This window comes from Stegodyphus dumicola, chromosome 10, assembly GCF_044657685.1.
Source record: "Stegodyphus dumicola isolate Sdum_Otavi_A_Nest chromosome 10, ASM4465768v1".
Classification (NCBI taxonomy): domain Eukaryota; kingdom Metazoa; phylum Arthropoda; class Arachnida; order Araneae; family Eresidae; genus Stegodyphus; species Stegodyphus dumicola.
The window spans coordinates 128,002,878-128,023,752 of NC_140777.1; the positions used below are offsets into that span (position 1 = coordinate 128,002,878).

At 29.6% G+C, this 20,875-nt stretch overlaps 1 protein-coding gene across 1 annotated transcript in view; it reads left to right on the forward strand.

Moving 5' to 3' along the window:
* The first annotated feature begins 1,564 nt into the window (after positions 1–1,564).
* Positions 1,565–20,875, forward strand: part of LOC118190237 (uncharacterized) — a 138,604-nt gene continuing 119,293 nt past the window's right edge. The window contains exon 1 of the mRNA XM_035360925.2: positions 1,565–2,388. Within this exon, the coding sequence (XP_035216816.2) occupies positions 1,728–2,388 (661 nt within the window). The 5' untranslated portion in view covers positions 1,565–1,727. The remainder of the gene's footprint in view (positions 2,389–20,875) is intronic.

Genomic DNA, 20,875 nt, shown 5'->3' on the forward strand with positions numbered 1-20,875 from the left:
CCGAAAATTCGTGAATTACGAATATAGCAAAGAAGAAATATTTACTATATATGAAAGCATGGAAATATTAGTTTGTACCAGCCAAGTAATTAAAATCAAATTCCTGTCTAGGTGTTAGTGAAAGGCACTGAGTTGAAAGTTCTGCATGAATCTTATTGTTCTCGACATACCGGGGCGCATCAATAATCTGACACAAACCACAGATCTGCGCAGTTTGAAGAACTTTTTCATTTGTTTTACATAAGTAATGCAAGATTAACACAGTATGGGACGCAGAATTGACTCATAAAGTAATTTGTGGTGACTAGCTTAAAATAAATTTTTAACCGTTAGACTGATTTATTAACGAACTTTATATTTAATAATTTGTAGAGATTCACTTGTTTTGGTGGCATACACTGAATCAAGATTCTGTGTAGATATAAGCGACTTAGTGCTATGTCTAAATAAGTAACAAGAAATGTAAGAAGGGTGTAAAGAAACTTTTTATTAAGAATTTAAATAGTTGAGCAAAAAGAACTCCTGGTGCTTACAAATTCAGCCAACATTTTATGGCTATAAATCAAAAAGTAAGGATTTCAAATTTAAACTAAATATAAGTAGAAATCAGCCAAAAGTTATGCAGAGATATTCAACGAGTAAGTTGATTCTAACCTACACCGGCGTGCCAGTACAAATTGCAAGAACAAAGCAACGCCATAGACAGTCATGCTAGCATATAATATTAACTAGTAACATGGCTTTTGACAGGTTAAAATTTGCATTGTGGCAAGAAAACGGAAAGGGAGAAGTGGCAGTAAAGATTCTGAACGTTAAATAACTGTTAATGAACATAAATACGTTATGAAGTTTATTATGTTCGCAAATGAACATAATTTATTTTCGCGATAAAATGTACTCATTTATAGTTTTCTTATGAACAAGAGAGTACATATTCGAATAATGTTTTATAGAATATCATTTCTTTTCTGTCATGAATAACCTGCTCATTTCTGTCATTGTTTAAATAAAAATAATGTTATGAGTATAAAAAATTTATGTTAATTGTAAACTGATGTGAATTGTAAACTTGTTTATAAGTTTTCGTATATACATCGATTAAAAAAGGATCGAAATATATACATATATATATATAATATTATATATTTCATTTCAGTCCCTAAATTCTCTCTTTTTTAATAGTGTCTAATTAAACAAGCATCTTTTTTAATACATAATTACTTTTATTTCCCAATAGATTTGTCTTTGAAATCAAGTTAAGTTACTTAAGATCAGCTTTAGAAATAATAATTTAGAGACTTTTAAAATTCTATTTCTTTCAATACTCCAATCAGAGTTTGTCTGAAATGTCTCTTTCTGAATCAACATCAGTCGTTGATTACTGCAAGAAAAGAAAGTTCTGTCATAACACAGTAATCTGCAATCGATTCATCTATAGCCATTTAATCCCTCGCCAACTTAACCAACTCTGAGTGAGAACGAAGAGCGAAAGAGAGAGCAAACCGAGAAAGAGAGAGTGAAACATCGCCTCACCTGAGATCGAAAAGTAAACGGCTCTCCCATTGGCTGAAAGTTTTACCTCAAGATTTCCCGTGATCCCTCGCGGCCGCAGTCGATCTCGCTAGAGGAAAAACAGACCAAACGAAGATACGCACTCGTACCTGTTGCATCCGTCTGGCTGCTGCTCTCAACAAGTGATCTTTAATGCGAACGCACTCCTGTTTTGCATGCTGCTAGAGGACGGAATGGCCGCTTATCAGCAGGATCCTACAAACGATCCGGGATCGCCTTACCATCCCCAGGATCCCATGTCCTCTATGATAAATCAGGATCTGTATCACCGATCTCCCGGATGCTGCGAGGACTACACCGGCAGTCCGGGAACATCTCGACAACAACAGTCGAGTCCTGCTGGTTATTATATGTCAGGCTCGCCTTACGCCAGGGCATGGCCTCAACAATCCGGGGAATATCCGGCTACTATGGTGACATATGGCGTTCCGGACGATACGACAGCAAACTGGATGCCAGACGGATCGAGTCAGGGACCTTATGGACCAGGGATGTTATCAAGGATTAACTCTGCTCCAGCGGATTTATCGTCAATGGAGAGTCCAGCGGAGATGGGGCGCTATGGGGAGGGGGCGGCGACCACAGATCCTAACGGCAGTTCCCCCACACATGGAGATTTAGTGGGAAGTTCTTCCCCCATGCCAGCGGCGGAATCACCGGCAGAGGTTCCGTCTGGTGTCGGCAAAGGCCGAGCGAACCAGGAGCAGCGCATCCGACGGCCAATGAATGCTTTTATGGTGTGGGCCAAAGTGGAAAGAAAACGGTTAGCAGATGAAAATCCCGATCTCCACAATGCTGACCTCAGTAAGATGCTGGGTAAGTGAATATTTTTCGTTATCTTCCCAAACTGTTTATGTTTCGAGCGTGAATAGTAATCTGAAAGTGGTATTATTGGAAGAATTTTAAGCTTAAAGTTTTAATGACTCCTGGATTTTCGGTCGTATTAAACATGTTTGCTTTTGTCCATTTAGTAATTTAGAAATAAGTGAAATTTAGCCTGAGTGTGCATTTTGTTTATGTATCAATCAGCATGAAATAGATGCAGTTTTATCTCTTTTTTTTTTTTTTTTTTCATAAATATACAGGAAGGGAAAATGCGTTAAATTTGCAAATATGTTTTTAAATTATTGGTCTTTTGTTAACGAATAAAGTGACCAATGCCAATAAATTTTATTCTTGAGTATAGATTCAATTTTCTTTGAATATTGAAGAATCTTAATATATTTCTTATTAAATCAATTTTCGAGATAAAATATTACATTTGTTCTTAATTCAAAATAATAAGCTGTTTACTGAAATGAAATGTTTAAATTTTACAGTGGTCTTTAATAATTAAGTTTCAAATTCAAATTTGTGTCTGTGAGATATTTTTTAGTGTTTAAGTACAGAAAATTATTTGTTCTGATAAAATATATATTTTCGAAGCATTAAATGTAATTAATGATTCATTTTGATTGCCTTTTAAACCTGGTACCTTTATCTAATTTAAAGAACGGATTTTCCATAAAAAATACAAAAGATATTAACAATTGCCAATTCTGTTTAATGCAAAATGAAACAGATATTAAGTATAGTCTTTAATATTTTCTGAATTAAAATATTGCTGGTACATTAAATTTATGCGAATAAAAATGATGAAATCATAAAAATAGATGACAATTTATTCTCAATAAAATAATTGACTAACTAAAAAATATTGATCAAAGTCTTTCTGCTTAGAAATATGTTATCTATTTAGCTTCTTGTTATAACGTGTTTTTTAGTATAGTTCACGATTTACTCTTGCACGTTAAAAAAGTTAAAAATTATTCCTAGCATTATAAAATTATAGAAAATGTAAATTAATAATTTTAAAAGTACATATTATAGATTCATTTAAGCCATACGTTTGCGAACATGCATTTCAAAACCTTCATTATTTCGAATATTTATAAAGAACATGTAATAAAGTTATTTAATATGCTTTTACGTTTTTGGCCTTCAATGGACGCCATTTGCAAACGAACAACTTTTTCTTATATTTCGCGTTGCTGATTTGTATGCCGCATGCCCATTAGGAGAATTTTTTTTTTTTTTTAATATAGCGTATTGGCTGCAACAAAAGATGGACCTATATACAAGACAATCCAAGAGTTTCAGTTATTTTGCAAGAAATTGAAAGGGGTTGTATGGAAAATGATTTTCTATACATTTTTAAGTGTTCTTACATTGATATACTGTAACAATAATGTTCTAAATAATATATCTTGTCATAAACTTTAGAAAATAATTTCTTGTAACTTTAAAATTAAAACATAAATGATAAATATGTTTTATTAACATTTGGGTGCTCTAACATAAGCCGGCTGTAATTAATAGAGGAAGAAATAACTTATAACCTGTAGTATTTGTAATAAGAGACTATTAAAGATTTTATAGATATGCTCAACTTCTACATCTCTCCTCTTTTGAAATACAGAAAGAAACACTTTAGCCTGATGATTAGCGGTATTAACTCTAAAACCTTCCAATTTTTTTAATGTTCAGAATATAAAAGGGTTAATTTTTGTTAAACTGATGTGAATTGTAAACTTGCGAAATTATATTTTGACATATAAGTTTCTTTTCTTTTTTCTTTCTTTCCTTTATTTAAAAAAAAAAATAGTAAAATAAGGTAAATCGTTTTCAAACATCTGAGCTAACAAATCATGTAACGACTAATGCTGTCTGATATATAATACGAAAATATTAGTTCAGTCAAAAGGTTCGTTTTCTGAAAATTTGCTTGCAGGTCTGACTCACTTTTCTTCCATTTAAATGACATGAAAGAGAGAGTAGAAAAGAAAACGAGTTGTCTTTGAATGACTCAAACTTTCAGTAGCCAAGAAACATTTACGAGACTTCTGGGTAGTACTGCTTCTCTGCAAATGGAAAAAATTGAGAAAGGTTGCACATGAAATTTTAACGTAACATGAAGTCGAAAATTTGCTTTATTCTATTGGATACGTTTCATTAATAAAATATCAATAAGCACTTCACTTTGTTGAAGATGGTATTATTGATACAATGCTTTACATAGTTAGTTCTCCAAATATCGGGATTCATTTAGATATTCTTTTACTAATAGAAAAATTAATGTTAGAAAGAACTGAAGTAATCGATGTATTGCGGTTCATTTGAAGATTTGGACTGGATTACCTCATTTGGTTTACTTTACTCGAAACAAAACAAAAAGCGATTCAAAATTATTTGCATGCAAAACTTAAATGCAACTGTAGTCAATTTAAAAGCCCCCTATACCGAAATGCTCTTTCTGCCCTGAATTAGTTGTACGCATAAATTTAAAACCTAATTACTGCATAATATTTAAATTTACCTGGAATTAAGGATATAATTCTAAGGTATGGTTTTTTTAAAACCTAATTACTGCATAATATTTAAATTTACCTGGAATTAAGGATATAATTCTAAGGTATGGTTTTTTTAAAACCTAATTACTGCATAATATTTAAATTTACCTGGAATTAAGGATATAATTCTAAGGTATGGTTTTTTTAAAACCTAATTACTGCATAATATTTAAATTTACCTGGAATTAAGGATATAATTCTAAGGTATGGTTTTTTTAAAACCTAATTACTGCATAATATTTAAATTTACCTGGAATTAAGGATATAATTCTAAGGTATGGTTTTTTTAAAACCTAATTACTGCATAATATTTAAATTTACCTGGAATTAAGGATATAATTCTAAGGTATGGTTTTTTTAAAACCTAATTACTGCATAATATTTAAATTTACCTGGAATTAAGGATATAATTCTAAGGTATGGTTTTTTTAAAACCTAATTACTGCATAATATTTAAATTTACCTGGAATTAAGGATATAATTCTAAGGTATGGTTTTTTTAAAACCTAATTACTGCATAATATTTAAATTTACCTGGAATTAAGGATATAATTCTAAGGTATGGTTTTTTTAAAACCTAATTACTGCATAATATTTAAATTTACCTGGAATTAAGGATATAATTCTAAGGTATGGTTTTTTTAAAACCTAATTACTGCATAATATTTAAATTTACCTGGAATTAAGGATATAATTCTAAGGTATGGTTTTTTTAAAACCTAATTACTGCATAATATTTAAATTTACCTGGAATTAAGGATATAATTCTAAGGTATGGTTTTTTTAAAACCTAATTACTGCATAATATTTAAATTTACCTGGAATTAAGGATATAATTCTAAGGTATGGTTTTTTTAAAACCTAATTACTGCATAATATTTAAATTTACCTGGAATTAAGGATATAATTCTAAGGTATGGTTTTTTTAAAACCTAATTACTGCATAATATTTAAATTTACCTGGAATTAAGGATATAATTCTAAGGTATGGTTTTTTTAAAACCTAATTACTGCATAATATTTAAATTTACCTGGAATTAAGGATATAATTCTAAGGTATGGTTTTTTTTAAAACCTAATTACTGCATAATATTTAAATTTACCTGGAATTAAGGATATAATTCTAAGGTATGGTTTTTTTAAAACCTAATTACTGCATAATATTTAAATTTACCTGGAATTAAGGATATAATTCTAAGGTATGGTTTTTTTAAAACCTAATTACTGCATAATATTTAAATTTACCTGGAATTAAGGATATAATTCTAAGGTATGGTTTTTTTAAAACCTAATTACTGCATAATATTTAAATTTACCTGGAATTAAGGATATAATTCTAAGGTATGGTTTTTTTAAAACCTAATTACTGCATAATATTTAAATTTACCTGGAATTAAGGATATAATTCTAAGGTATGGTTTTTTTAAAACCTAATTACTGCATAATATTTAAATTTACCTGGAATTAAGGATATAATTCTAAGGTATGGTTTTTTTAAAACCTAATTACTGCATAATATTTAAATTTACCTGGAATTAAGGATATAATTCTAAGGTATGGTTTTTTTAAAACCTAATTACTGCATAATATTTAAATTTACCTGGAATTAAGGATATAATTCTAAGGTATGGTTTTTTTAAAACCTAATTACTGCATAATATTTAAATTTACCTGGAATTAAGGATATAATTCTAAGGTATGGTTTTTTTAAAACCTAATTACTGCATAATATTTAAATTTACCTGGAATTAAGGATATAATTCTAAGGTATGGTTTTTTTAAAACCTAATTACTGCATAATATTTAAATTTACCTGGAATTAAGGATATAATTCTAAGGTATGGTTTTTTTAAAACCTAATTACTGCATAATATTTAAATTTACCTGGAATTAAGGATATAATTCTAAGGTATGGTTTTTTTAAAACCTAATTACTGCATAATATTTAAATTTACCTGGAATTAAGGATATAATTCTAAGGTATGGTTTTTTTTAAAACCTAATTACTGCATAATATTTAAATTTACCTGGAATTAAGGATATAATTCTAAGGTATGGTTTTTTTAAAACCTAATTACTGCATAATATTTAAATTTACCTGGAATTAAGGATATAATTCTAAGGTATGGTTTTTTTAAAACCTAATTACTGCATAATATTTAAATTTACCTGGAATTAAGGATATAATTCTAAGGTATGGTTTTTTTAAAACCTAATTACTGCATAATATTTAAATTTACCTGGAATTAAGGATATAATTCTAAGGTATGGTTTTTTTAAAACCTAATTACTGCATAATATTTAAATTTACCTGGAATTAAGGATATAATTCTAAGGTATGGTTTTTTTAAAACCTAATTACTGCATAATATTTAAATTTACCTGGAATTAAGGATATAATTCTAAGGTATGGTTTTTTTAAAACCTAATTACTGCATAATATTTAAATTTACCTGGAATTAAGGATATAATTCTAAGGTATGGTTTTTTTAAAACCTAATTACTGCATAATATTTAAATTTACCTGGAATTAAGGATATAATTCTAAGGTATGGTTTTTTTAAAACCTAATTACTGCATAATATTTAAATTTACCTGGAATTAAGGATATAATTCTAAGGTATGGTTTTTTTAAAACCTAATTACTGCATAATATTTAAATTTACCTGGAATTAAGGATATAATTCTAAGGTATGGTTTTTTTAAAACCTAATTACTGCATAATATTTAAATTTACCTGGAATTAAGGATATAATTCTAAGGTATGGTTTTTTTTGGTGCCTGGAGCATATTTTTAAGGAAAGTTTTATCACATAATTTTCATAAAATATAATTCATATGCTAAAAAATGGTGGTAGTTGTAGAGCACTTCTGGGCATATAACATGAAAGATATAAGCGTCAAACACATGTTAGATACTACCAAAACGCAAACTAGATACGAATTACTGCCGAACACAAGTTTAAAACAATGTTGTTGTTATTGTTCTTCTCGTGTCCAAGGATAAGCAGTGAGAAGGTGATATGATTTAAAACAATCGTAGACTTATTCAATTATACGAAGTAATAAAATCATGAATGCTGATTTGAACAAGTGCATAAAATCATATTATGATTTCAAAAGTAAAACTGCGAAGCATGATATAACATTAAAATGCCACGAAACACCTTCAAAAACAAAGAAAGGTAATTAATAAAGTTATGATAAAGAGTGTGAAGAATGTTAAAAACGTTTTTATCAGTCACATATCGATACATGCAAATATTTCAGCAATTTGAGTGCATACAAGTGGCGTATTTCATGAGAAAGCTGCATGCTGATATTCATCCTATTTTAAAAGCCCTATGAAATTATATTGGAAATTTTACCAAAAGATTTGTTTGGAAATGAGAAAAATCTTAACATTTATTTTGCCATTCTTAACAACTGAAAACTTTCTTCTTAGAATATATTAATAATGTTATCACATCATATAAACAGTTATCATAAAACATATGTGCAGTAAAACGTAAAAACTCTTAAACTTTCAGGAAATTCATGAACGGTTAATGATACTGAATTAACCGACTGCCAAATTATAACAGATTTAAATTATTTTTCCGAAACATTTAAGGGCAATTTTTATAAACTTCTTTTTTCCATTTTCTCGAGGATTTCTCTGAGGTTTGTGGGTTCAGTTCTACCAGAGTTCTATATTGTGAAATTTGTAACGTAAGATTATCATCAAATGATACAGTTTAATAAAATGTTAAGGTTTTGCAGAAGGAAATTTGAATAAAAACTAAAGAAAGGGAAGGAAAAAAAAAGGATAGGTAAAATTAACATCGCTTAAATGTGAAGAGTTTGAGATGTGTTTGAATTGAACTAATCTACCCAAAATTCAAATCTTTCGTGTAAAGTCACCGCATATTTTTATTAGCTCAAAAGAGGCTATTAGTCCCGAAATGGGATTTTGCGTCGAACCATTGTAAATGTGTCATTTCCATTCTTCATTCGAGTCTGTTGCCATTCGGCAAAATGTAAAATATTTTTCTTTCGAATTGAATCTGTCTGTTATGGATTAACAAACTAAGCTATTTGAAAACAATAGATGCATTTCTTAAGAATATTCGTTTCTTACTTTGAATCGGATTTATTTAAACAATAAAATGCATTTATTTCATGATCTGCCTAATAAAAAATATCCATTTTCACGGAATGACGTTATATATTTTTTGATTATTTATTTTATATTTGGTAAAACTCTAATGAATTTTTGATTAAAAAACAACATTTTGAAAGCGAGCGGTGGCAGAACTGTAAGTAATAAAACATTTTTATCTCCACCACGAGAGGCTGTCTGTCGGAAATAGTGAAGATATATTGTTTTTAAATATTTTATGATTTTGCTGTTAAATTGAATTCGGCATAAACACGAAGAACGCGATATTTAATAATAAAGTTAATACACAAAACGTTAATAATAAAAATCCAGAAATAGTTTTGTAAACCATCTAACTTGGAAAACTGAACATTGATATGATGAACTGAAAGAAAACTGAAAAAAATAGAAAAATGTATGTGAAGACTTAACACTGCTTTGGGAATACTAAACATATGCTACTATGCTTAGTGCTTTAAAAGTAAAGTAGCTTTTAAAATTTTTGTGATTTTGCTATTGAATTGTAGATGGCGTAAGTCTGAAGTAAAAGATGATTAATAATAAAGCTAAAAAGACAAAAAAAAAGTTTAGCAGAAGTGGGTGTAACAGCAAACTGGTAAACTGATAGCTTAGCAAGAGCGTAATAAACTGTAAGAAACCCTTTTGGGCGACCATTAAAGTCTTAAACCTTTCAGAATTTTTTTTTCTTTTTTTTTTGGGGGGGAGGGGTATTTAATGTTGTTTTTAAGCATGCCTTTTTAGATCCAATAAAAAACCTTTTTTATATAGAATATTTATACGTCTTTATTATCGCATGATTTATTTAAATATACAGTGCAATTTTTATTAGGCATAAAATGCGATTATTTAAAAATAATTTTCAGTTTAAATCTCATTTCATTGTCCTGCTTAAAATTTTGAGTTCAGTTTAACTAGCTTGCACAATCAGTGCATATTATGATACGTGTTGTGCGAGCTGGTTAAATAAGCTTACGAAATTAAATACTCATACTTTTTCAATAAACTACAAATTTTAAAAAACGCAAATATTTTGATTCTGTACATAATTCTATTATTTTTTTTTATTTTATTTGCAAAAGAGTAAACTATAAATATTATTCATATAACTGACATCAGAATAGATTTTAGTACGCTTTTTTTTTATCAAATTAAGGAAGCTTTAATGTATCATTATAACTTATTTAATTTTTCACTATGCGCTAGTTTTTTGTTATTTTTTAAAGCAGCTAATTAGCACCGGTTTTCACTAGTCTTGCTACACTGCATGTTAAAATCATCTTTATTGATAATAATTTTCACAACTGATAGTAATTTTCATAGAATTTGACCTCTTAATAGGTACTCTGATGTTAGTAATATTGTATTACGATAAATTTGTTTCTTTGTAATAATAATTAAACTGTTTGCTTAGTTATATATATCCTCTAATTTCAGCCTTTATCTCTTTATTTGCGTTATAACACGTATGTTTAAGTATGTTTTAAAAAACTGGAAAATAAATGCTACTAAACCTTAAGAATCGTTTGCCTGATTCAAAGTTTGCTATGTAAAATATCTTTAGCATTGAGGATTCAAGCCTTTCTACCTAATGTGACTACAGTCCACTTAATAATAATAACAGATATCAGAGCTAAGCAATATTCATGCTGATAAATATAAAGTTTTCTGATTTTAATTATTGAAATATATGTTTCTACTTCTTTTTGCGAACTTCAAGAAGCATCTTGCAAAATTATAGGAGTTTGAAATGAAATTAATTTTTAAGTTTACAAAGGTTTATTTCCAGCAAACGTTGAATGTCGATAAAATATTCCTAACTTTAAAATCCATCACTGCCTCAAGACATGAATGTGTAACGCAAAAAGAGCACCATTTTATCTTAGAAAGTCCTCCATGCAGGCATCCTTCCACTTGGGTAAATAAACCCTCGTGAGCTTTGTCGCATTCAGACAATGTGTAAAGCACTCGTAATAGTTATTCCTAATATTCGATCCCTGCCGTCATAACAAATACTGTAGAGGAGTCATTTTGAAGTTTCTTTCAAGTCTAAATTAAATTTGTAACAGTTTTCCTGAGAAATGTCTTCTTTATAGTATCTCCACCAAGAAAATAGATTTCACATAATGAGTAATAATAAATTATCTTTGCATTTATAAATCTGAGGATATTTTGAATTCGGCAAAGGAATTGTGTGTACTTGAAAATTTTCAGTTTCGTGTGTGATTGAATAACATGAAATGTATTAGGAAATATACTGATGTAATGAAATTGTTTTTCCTCAACAGCTCATTCAAGCTTTATTTGTTGCATCTGTTCTGTTTTTCTTCTAACTGATTTATAACAACTTTTGAGAAAGGAATCAAATGAATTCGAATTACCGAATATTCTTCACTACCCTCTAGAACAGTGGTTCTCATCCTCTTTTGACCTACGCACACCATTTACAATTGCTAGAAAATCATTCCCCCCCCCTTCTTTTTCAAACTTGAAAAATTTAGATTATTTTTAAACGTGTTTTATAAACTAAACAACAAAAAATTATAGAAAATATTGATAAATACCAAAACTTGAATAAACGTATTTTTAATATTTGCAAACTAAAATATTTAACAGGATAAAAAGTAATAATAAATTATCAGGATAACAAAAGGGATAATTAACAGGATAATAAAAGGCTATTCATAAACTAAAATACTTAACAGCTAAACAAAGGTCTGGCTGCATCCCCTCTGAAACTGTGAAATTCCTTCCCCGGTTTAGAACTCTTGTTCTAAAAGGTACTAAAATATTGATTCATCTCTGTCTAATTTCTAATTACATAGGATTTAACTCAAATCAAACAATGTTATATCAAACAATGTTACTCCATCCCTACATTCGCTTCAGTTCAGTCATGATCATTTTCTACGCTTAAATATTTGCATGCTTTTTAAAAATGGGCGCAATATTTAAACTTCATGCAATTCCGCTTAAAGCTTACTTTTTTTTTTTAATTTTGTTTTTCAATAAATGTAATTAAGATTTTATTTTGTGTTATCATTTACCCCAAAGAGTTGAATTAGATACTTGAATTATACTTTTATAAATAATTAACTATGAAATATAAGAAAATTTTTATGATCTCATAAGAAATTACGTCTATAATTGGAAAAATTTTGAATGGACCAGAGTTAAGTTAGTTAAAACTGCATCTGCTTAAGATAAAAATGATCGTTCGATACACTCTGCTGATGTTTTAACTTTAGTTATTTAGAATGTAAACTTTCTGGATTTCTGTAATTAAATTTTTTGTTTATATGAATCTGATAGCAATTCATTGCTGTTGGTAAACTTATAAAAATTCTACCATGAAATCTGTCCAGTCCTTTATAAAACGCCAGCATTTTAGTAAATTCTTATTATTTACAAAATTCCTCCCTCTGTCTAAGTAGTTCTTGAAGTTAAAAAAGAGAAAGGGGCAGCTCTTTGGTTAGTTACAGTACTGATTAGGATAAGTGTAAAAGAAGCCAGGTAAAAGTTTTACTCACATGAAGCAAAATTATTTGCAAGATTTAATGTAATCGAGCGGTTCTCAATGATTATCTAATACTATACCCAAATGCAAAGCTTACGCAAATGTTTTCGACGCAGAAATACTACGTACCTTCATTTACGCAAAACTACTTAGTTACTTAATATATCACCAGGGCTTGATTTATCAGTTTTCAACTTTAATATTGATTTCATTGTGGTAGCTCGTTTGGAACAAATTGTTCACCAATATTTGGCGCTTTCTGAAGGTACGCATGCAGTCATGTGCTTCACACTGATCAGAAACAATTTGTAATTAAATATTCATCGTTTTCTTCTGTCTATACTGGAAAACAGTTAAAACAAGCCAGCACTTTCACCAGCAAGACAATGAATGCTTTTCACCAGCAAGACTGTTATCTCGATGTTTGGATGAAGTAAATGGCAGCAGCAATGATCGAGACTGAAAGCTCGTAACTGTGATCCCCTTCCCAAGTTTACAAATCATTGCTCAAGCGAATGAAATGATGAGTGGATTTTTTATGTACTTTTTCGTTAAGTTTCACTCTTCTGTTAAACTGTGCAACAGACCTTGTCGCACGTGCAATGCGTTTTGTATGCGCCGTTACTTGTTTGGTGGGCTGATAAAGTCTTACCATCCACCCTGCTATACCTTGTTCACGGTTAAAATGGGGATTTGTAGATGGATGTTGCCTCTCTTTGTACGCAGTTTTTACATCATAATTTCCTCAGCTGACCATAAATTAAAAGATTAAAAGTTGAAGACTAAGAAATTGATGTCAGTTTTCAACCTTGGTGAAACGTCGAGAGACTGAATTTTGTCTAATGAGGGTGATAGTTCTGTGTTGATACCATTTTTAAACGATATAGATATACAACAATTTCGGAACGAATTCAAAACTTCTCACACATTTAAAATATCGCATTATTTTATGAGAAAAAATTGTGCTTAAGATATGCATACAGACATAAATGTTACAGAAATTTTACGTCAGATTCGGTGATACTGAAACTGTTAAACATTGTAAATGGTTCGTTGATAATAAGGTTTAAAACTGATGGCAATTGTAATCTAAAAAAAAAGAATTACCTTGCCATCTTTCTTCTCAAACTGCTTAACAACATTTCAGTAGGTGAAGAAGTTTATGTGATATATGTAGTGATAGTTCTCTCACTTTTGCGTGATGTATGTAGTGAATTTGAATGAACAAATTCCATGGTTACATTCAAAGAGAATTTCCATTTCAATATTTTGTTTAAAAAAAATTAAACACTACCACTTTTCAGAATAATATTTCGGTATTTCTAATGTGCGTATAATTATGATCTGAATGCAAATCTATATTTGATACATAACAGTAAATTTACTTAAATAACTCTTTTTAACCTAAATTTTGTTCTACTTGAAATAGAAGAAATTTCATATAGCATCGCAGATGGAAAGCACGTGCGACTCGCAATCGAAAGGTCTGAAGTTCGAGTCCCGATGAGGGCACTTCACACTTTTCATGTCCCCCGCTTCGAAATTCCTAATAATGACGCGAAATTATAAGGTAATACATTGACTAATGCTAATACACTGATTGAGGGAAAATGTTAGTTATTTAGAAATGCGTCCTTGGGATATGAGTAACATTCTTATATTTAAGATTTAATTACTTCAATTTGTAAAGTGCTCACCCACCATAGCACATTCACTCGTCATTAAAATTTGAGCAAAAACTCACTCATGTAATTCACTCTTGTGTATAATATCATTTATAAATATAACAGATAGAAAAATCACTTAACTGATTCTTTTGCTTCTTTGTCCAGGACGGTATGCATTTTCATCAATAAACGTAACTATATCATCATCGAAGAAATAGACTGCAGTCTTTTATCATAAAAATTAATATTGACATTATTATGGGCAACAGTAAACATATGTACAAGCTTAGCACTCAAATTCAATCTGAGCTTCATTAATTACATATGTGGCCTGCTTGGGACGCAGCTTAAAGTGCACGTCTGAAAAGTTCGCCCTTTTGTAAGCCGATGTTGCATGCGCTAGTTAAGAATTCTGCTCTCTGTATTGCATTCATTAATAATTCAAAGTAAAAAATATATCCATAAATGGCACAGCGATTAAAACCGCTCTGCACTGGTGATTCAGCACAGTAAACGGGCTGGCTGCATTGATGTTTTCAAAGTTTTTCTTACGTAAATATGAGCTATTTTCCTTTAGAAGTCGTATGATTTTCGATTCCTTCCTTAGGCAGATAACTTTTGTATGTTTTGCCGTACCCAGTCAAAAAGAATGAAGTTGAAAACGTTCATTTCATCTTCGGCAAAGAACATATCCGTGCGAAGAAAAAGTCCTGGTTTCATTATCAATGGATGTTGAAGTGTTTAATTACCAATGCTAATATGCTACAAATGAAGAAACAATATTTAATAAACTCAGTGTCATAGTTTCTAAAGAGATACTAAATTTCGCTTCACGGATGATGACGCCTATTGTGTGAATCGTCCACAATGGAAGTCATGATCCGTAACGCGACCTTTAGAGCAGATTAACGAGTTAATAGTAGTTGGTGTCTTTATTTGGAAGAAAAAGAAAATGATTAAAAAAGTTAGCTCAGTCAGTATTGAAATAATCTCATAATTTATACTACGAGAAAATTCATTCTGCAATTATTGCTGTAAAAATAATTCATTTTCTTTAAATAAAAATAACGTCTCCTAACATATTAAAAGAAAATAAAGGAAAAAGAAATAGCACTGAGTATTTGGAATTAAAATTTTCTGCTTATATCAATAATAAGTCATACTTCATGATCCTGCATTGATGAGTGATAGAATTAATCGGACAATATTTAAGAAAAGGCGAAAAGTGCCTTTCTTAACAGATTAAATTCCACAAAGAATCGCAAATCGCAAAATGTAAATCTTGCAACATGTCTCAAAATGTTATTTTGTTACAACAAATGATATGAATTTTTTAAACCTTTTTCCTCTTCAAATGAAAATGCAAAAAGTTAACCCTGTAATTGTTTTCGCATTTCAAAAATTACTTTGTTCAGACTTTTCTTAGACAGTAATAAAATTTTCTCGTTACTTGTATTATTTGATGTCAAGACTGAATTGATATGTTTGCTTCATAACATGAAGGATTTTATTTTAACATCTTCTAAATATCGTATTTCTTCGTGTATCCTCCACCTAATTTTAATGTTAGGTTGTCAAAATTTTTTAAATATTCGCATAATTTTCACTTTGTATATAGATTTTTCCTCTTGATGATTAGTTTGTTGATAAATTGTAACCCTTTTTTTTTTATCTTATTGCATTTGCATTTTTGTTTTAGAATTTTACCAAGTTTATTTCCCCAGCATTTATTATTTAAAACATATTTTTGAGGCGTAATTTATTTGAAACGTTTTCTTCATTAAATTACTCGAACATTGCAGTTGTCCTCACACTTAAGAAACTTTCTAAACATGTGCTTTCACCTTTCTTCTATTTTTTACGTTCCAACTCACTATAGACTTATTTACTGCTGATGTCTTACTGCTGATCATTCGAAATCCGGGACTTTATTCGCCCCCTTCTCCTTCGTTCTTTCGATGACCCTTTCGGGAACTGGGATCAAGATTCATTCATATTGAGGTGCCCCCTGGGTTTTTACAAGGTATCTGAGACGGACACGGCTTAATAACCGTTAGATATCGGCTTTTCGTTAGGTATTGTGTTATTAATATTACTATGTATTCTTGGTGGAATTTGGGTTTCTTTTAAGGAAATTATATTATGGTAGTTACTATTAGTTTTTACACGACTACTTTTCATTTATTATGTTCTTATTGTAACCTCGTCCTTCGGAAATTAAATTACTGGCACATTTTTACCCTTTTGATTTTCGGACGATAAAATTAGTTAAAAAAAGGGAATACGGTAGTTCTTTCTTTTCTTTTCTTTTTGTTTAAAAATTAATTCAAAACTGGGACTTATAATTAAAAACACTGGATCCTTTGTTATGCATTTATTAAGCATTTGTGTTTTCAAAGCATGAAACACGGCAAGAACTTCTAATTTATAAATTAATTTGATATAAATATGTAAAAGTCGTTAACAGAAAATAAACTTCATAAAAAATTTTTGAAAATAAATAATATGTATTACCGTCATTTAAAATAAACATGCTTGTGATGAAAACGAAATAAGGCTCCTCTATGTTCTCTTTTTTGCCGTAAGCTAAAAAATTACAGAGATAAAGTAAAAAGAATAAATAAATAAGTTTTCATCTTTCTTTTGACAAGCAAATATACAAATTAGAGTTATAAATCATCTTTCTGTGCTAAAGATTTCCTTTATAGAAAAATTACTACATAACTGACTAAATACCTTTCAAAGTTGGTTTTGGTGCCATGTTATTTTATCAGATTTTTTTTAAGGTCTACATTTAATCAGAGTTTAAAATGCAAAGAAGCATGCGAAAAAACGAAAACTAAAATTTTTAAAAACAACTTACCTTGAGCTTTATGTTCCCATATCGCATTTTTACACAAATTTATGGCTTGGTCAAAGTTTCCTGATCAAGGTTCATTACTCAAGAAACGGCTGGAAGTTTTTACTAAAAGAAAGTATTGCGGTTTTAGGGAAGAGGTATTCTGGGATCTAAGTAGAAAAAGTTATTTATTGAATCTCACCGTTACAACAGAACGTAAGCCTGAGTAGCCAGCTAATTAAAATTATCAACATTATTAGTTTGGATTAAAATTAACGCTATTGGCTTAGGTTAAAAATATTAACATTATTAGTTTGGCAAGTTTCTGTTCTTATGAAAAATGAGTCGAAAATGGAGTATCTATTATGCGCTCCTTTGTAAAGTGATATTAACTTTTAGCAAACTTTTAATATACTATATCGGCTTAGTTGGTAGACATAATTTGCAGCACTACATGTCAGAAATATTCATGCACATATCAGAACTTTTTTAAGATGTGCATTAGCACCATGGGCCTTACTGGTGTCGTGTTCTGTAATATTTAGAAATATTTTATTCGAGTTACTAAATTTATTTCGAAATAGTTGTAAGGTACATTTTAAATAATTTTCCTGTAGCAGTGTAATGTAAATCAGAAGTAATATGAGGTTCAACAATCCTAAACATGGATAATTTTAAGGGATAGAAATTTTTTAGTTAAAACTTGCAGAAGTTCTGAAGAAAAAATATAAAAATTGAAAATAAAAATAATTGCTAAAGAAATATGGGTTCTAAATTGTCAAGGAATTTAAATGTTCGAAATGTGTTTTGAAAGACAAAACGAAAACATTGAAAAAAGATTCAGATTTTAACGATCGCCGAGAAGAGTTCTTTTAAAATTTAATATTGTTTATCAGTAAAGATTATCGAGAGATGATCCAGATGGAAACAGCTAAACATTTTACTGGATATTATATCGATATGCATTTAGAATAATGTGGGAAAGTTAATATATCTTCCGTATATTTAAAAGGTGTAAAAATAGCCAATGTAATTGTATAAAAATATTTAAATATTCTTCGAACTTCATTTATTGATTTTAAGTAGTTTACTTTGTTAATTAGTAACAGTATATTAAATATAAAAAATAATATCTTATTTTTTTCCGAATAGCAGCAGACTCGAATGAAAAGTGAAACAATGCATTAAAGTGAAATGACGCAAAATCGTTTTTTGAGATTAATAGCCCTTTATGTTAAAACTTAGCCGAATATATCCATGAAGTTCGTTATATCCAATTTCATATATTTATAAGTGCCCGTTAATAGTAGAAAGTAACATTACGTGCGTTGCAAATTCGATGGGACCAAAAGGTTCGAACGTTGTATCAGGCGGTTCATTTATAAACCGAATTCCTTCTTTGCGGAGTTTGACTGTATATTCAAATAGAAGCCACTAGGGTCTCTTTGGGAATTGGCTAAATTTGCTGCTTAAAATGTTTCTTATTTATCTTTCTTTTCTCCTACTCGAAGGAAAAATTTACAATTCCACTTTTTCTCCATTTATAATTAAAATTCTAATTTGAATTTTTACCCTATTATCATTGCAGTTTTGAATTTAATATCTTATGTAAATTTACTCTCCTTAATATTCATTTTGCTGAATCACTCTAATCCGAACTATATTCGGATTTGCATATAAAGTTGACAGGTGTTCCACTAAGCAAGAATAAGAAGGAAAACAAAAAGTCGCATGAACAAACTAAATTGTTTATAATATGATAATGCTTATAATATCGCATTTTAAAATCTTCTGTCTGTTTACCACACAGTGATTTAAATTTATAAGTATCCTTATTTGAATTTATAAGTTACAATTAAAATACGTTTCCCTTTGTCACACCTAACTTACTGAAAGGCTAGTTACTTAAAAAAGAAATCTTGCCTCAGTTGTTAAGAGATGGAGGATAGCCTTACTTCTTAACGAAATAAAACGTTAACTAGCATTTTTTTACTTAGCATTATTTTATAAATATTGCAAATGATGCTTAATGCATTGAAGGCTTTTAAATTTGAGTATTCTATATTATCCTTCCTTTGTGTTTTTTAAATGATAAGTGCATATATAATATGTAATTTAGATTTTGATATATTACATCTAATTGCACTATGCATTATTTAAAGCTTAGAATACGATTTTTCCACTCTTTCTTTATATATGTGTGTATATATGTATATATATACATTAAGAGGATTTATATGAATTTATACTATGTATAGCAGTAAAGTGAGTATTATGTGTAAAGAATATTAAATTACTTCAATGAAATTTTCCCCGTCTTATTTTAAATTTAAAAAAAGCTGACTTGCGATATTATAATTAGAATTTGCTATGCATTATTATATTTGGACACCTAGCACAAATGACGTAGTTATGAGCATAACACGTATAATAAGGTCTATATCGATAAACTGTAGACAGATGGACGGAGATAAATGTCAGTGAATAAATACATTGTATATATGACTGCTGTATGCATATCATTTTATGCATGACTATACATATAAAGGTATCAATAAATATTTTAGAAGAGGTTCTTAATAAATATTGCGTGCAATACTTAAACGGAATTTTGTATGTCAGCGTTTAAATATCTCATCTGAAACTTCAGTCTGTATCCTTGTAAAATATATTTTCATATCAACACGAACTTAAGAAATTAAAACAACTTAGCTTTTCATCTACCGAGTCACGTTGCACATGGCGACTGCTTACATCATCACACAAAAGGATTGAGAACAATCTTCATATAAGTCGCACATAATTCCTTCAGATTTCATTGTGATATTTTTCACTGCGCTTCTTTTTATAAATTATTGAAATTATACGTTGTGACTAAAATCCGTGACTTGGTTTTTAGCAGATCGCCGAATAAAAGTGCGTAAAACTGGAAAAGTCTTTTGTAATAATTTTGTATTTGAAATTGTTTGTGAATTTTTGCAAGGGATACGAATTGATGGTGGCGATAATATAATCTTGCGATCGTCTTCAGAATGACGCAAATAGCCCTCTTATATCTTACAAGGAAAAGGAGTTGCTGATAATGACAGGTCGGTGACACTGCAATGAAGAATCTATCTCAGAGTTAGTATGACAAGGAAATGATAACACGATTGTCATTATATTAATTTGATGGGAAATACCAACTATGAACACGACGCAGAATAATTAAGGAGATGCGCAGACCATAAAATAGGCGGAATGTATGAGATGTTATATTTTGGGACTTGAAGGATCCATCAAAACAATTTTTAATCACATTTGCCCCTTTCATATCGATATTTTCATATGAATGGATTTAAGACTACTTTCCTCAGTGTAGAGAAAACTTCTTGCTTTGCGGTGCATTGCCTGGAATTTAACATTTGGGATCTTGATGGTACTGAAGCTTAAAGGCAAGAACTGTGAAAAAGGCTGCTAAAATGCACATTTTTTTGTGAAAGAGACAATCGCATGGCAACAAGATATAAAACAGATGATTACGAAGCATATTTTATGAAATGCTTTTGAACTCCATCTTGTAAAACTCTATTTATAAAGCTCATAACAATCATTTTTACGTTAAAGCGAACATATGTTGAAGAGTATTTAAGATGCAGGTATGATTTCTCTCCATTAAGTACAAAATATTAAATCTGAGAAACTGAAATGTACTTTTTTACCTTCCCAATAAGATTATGCTATATTTTACTA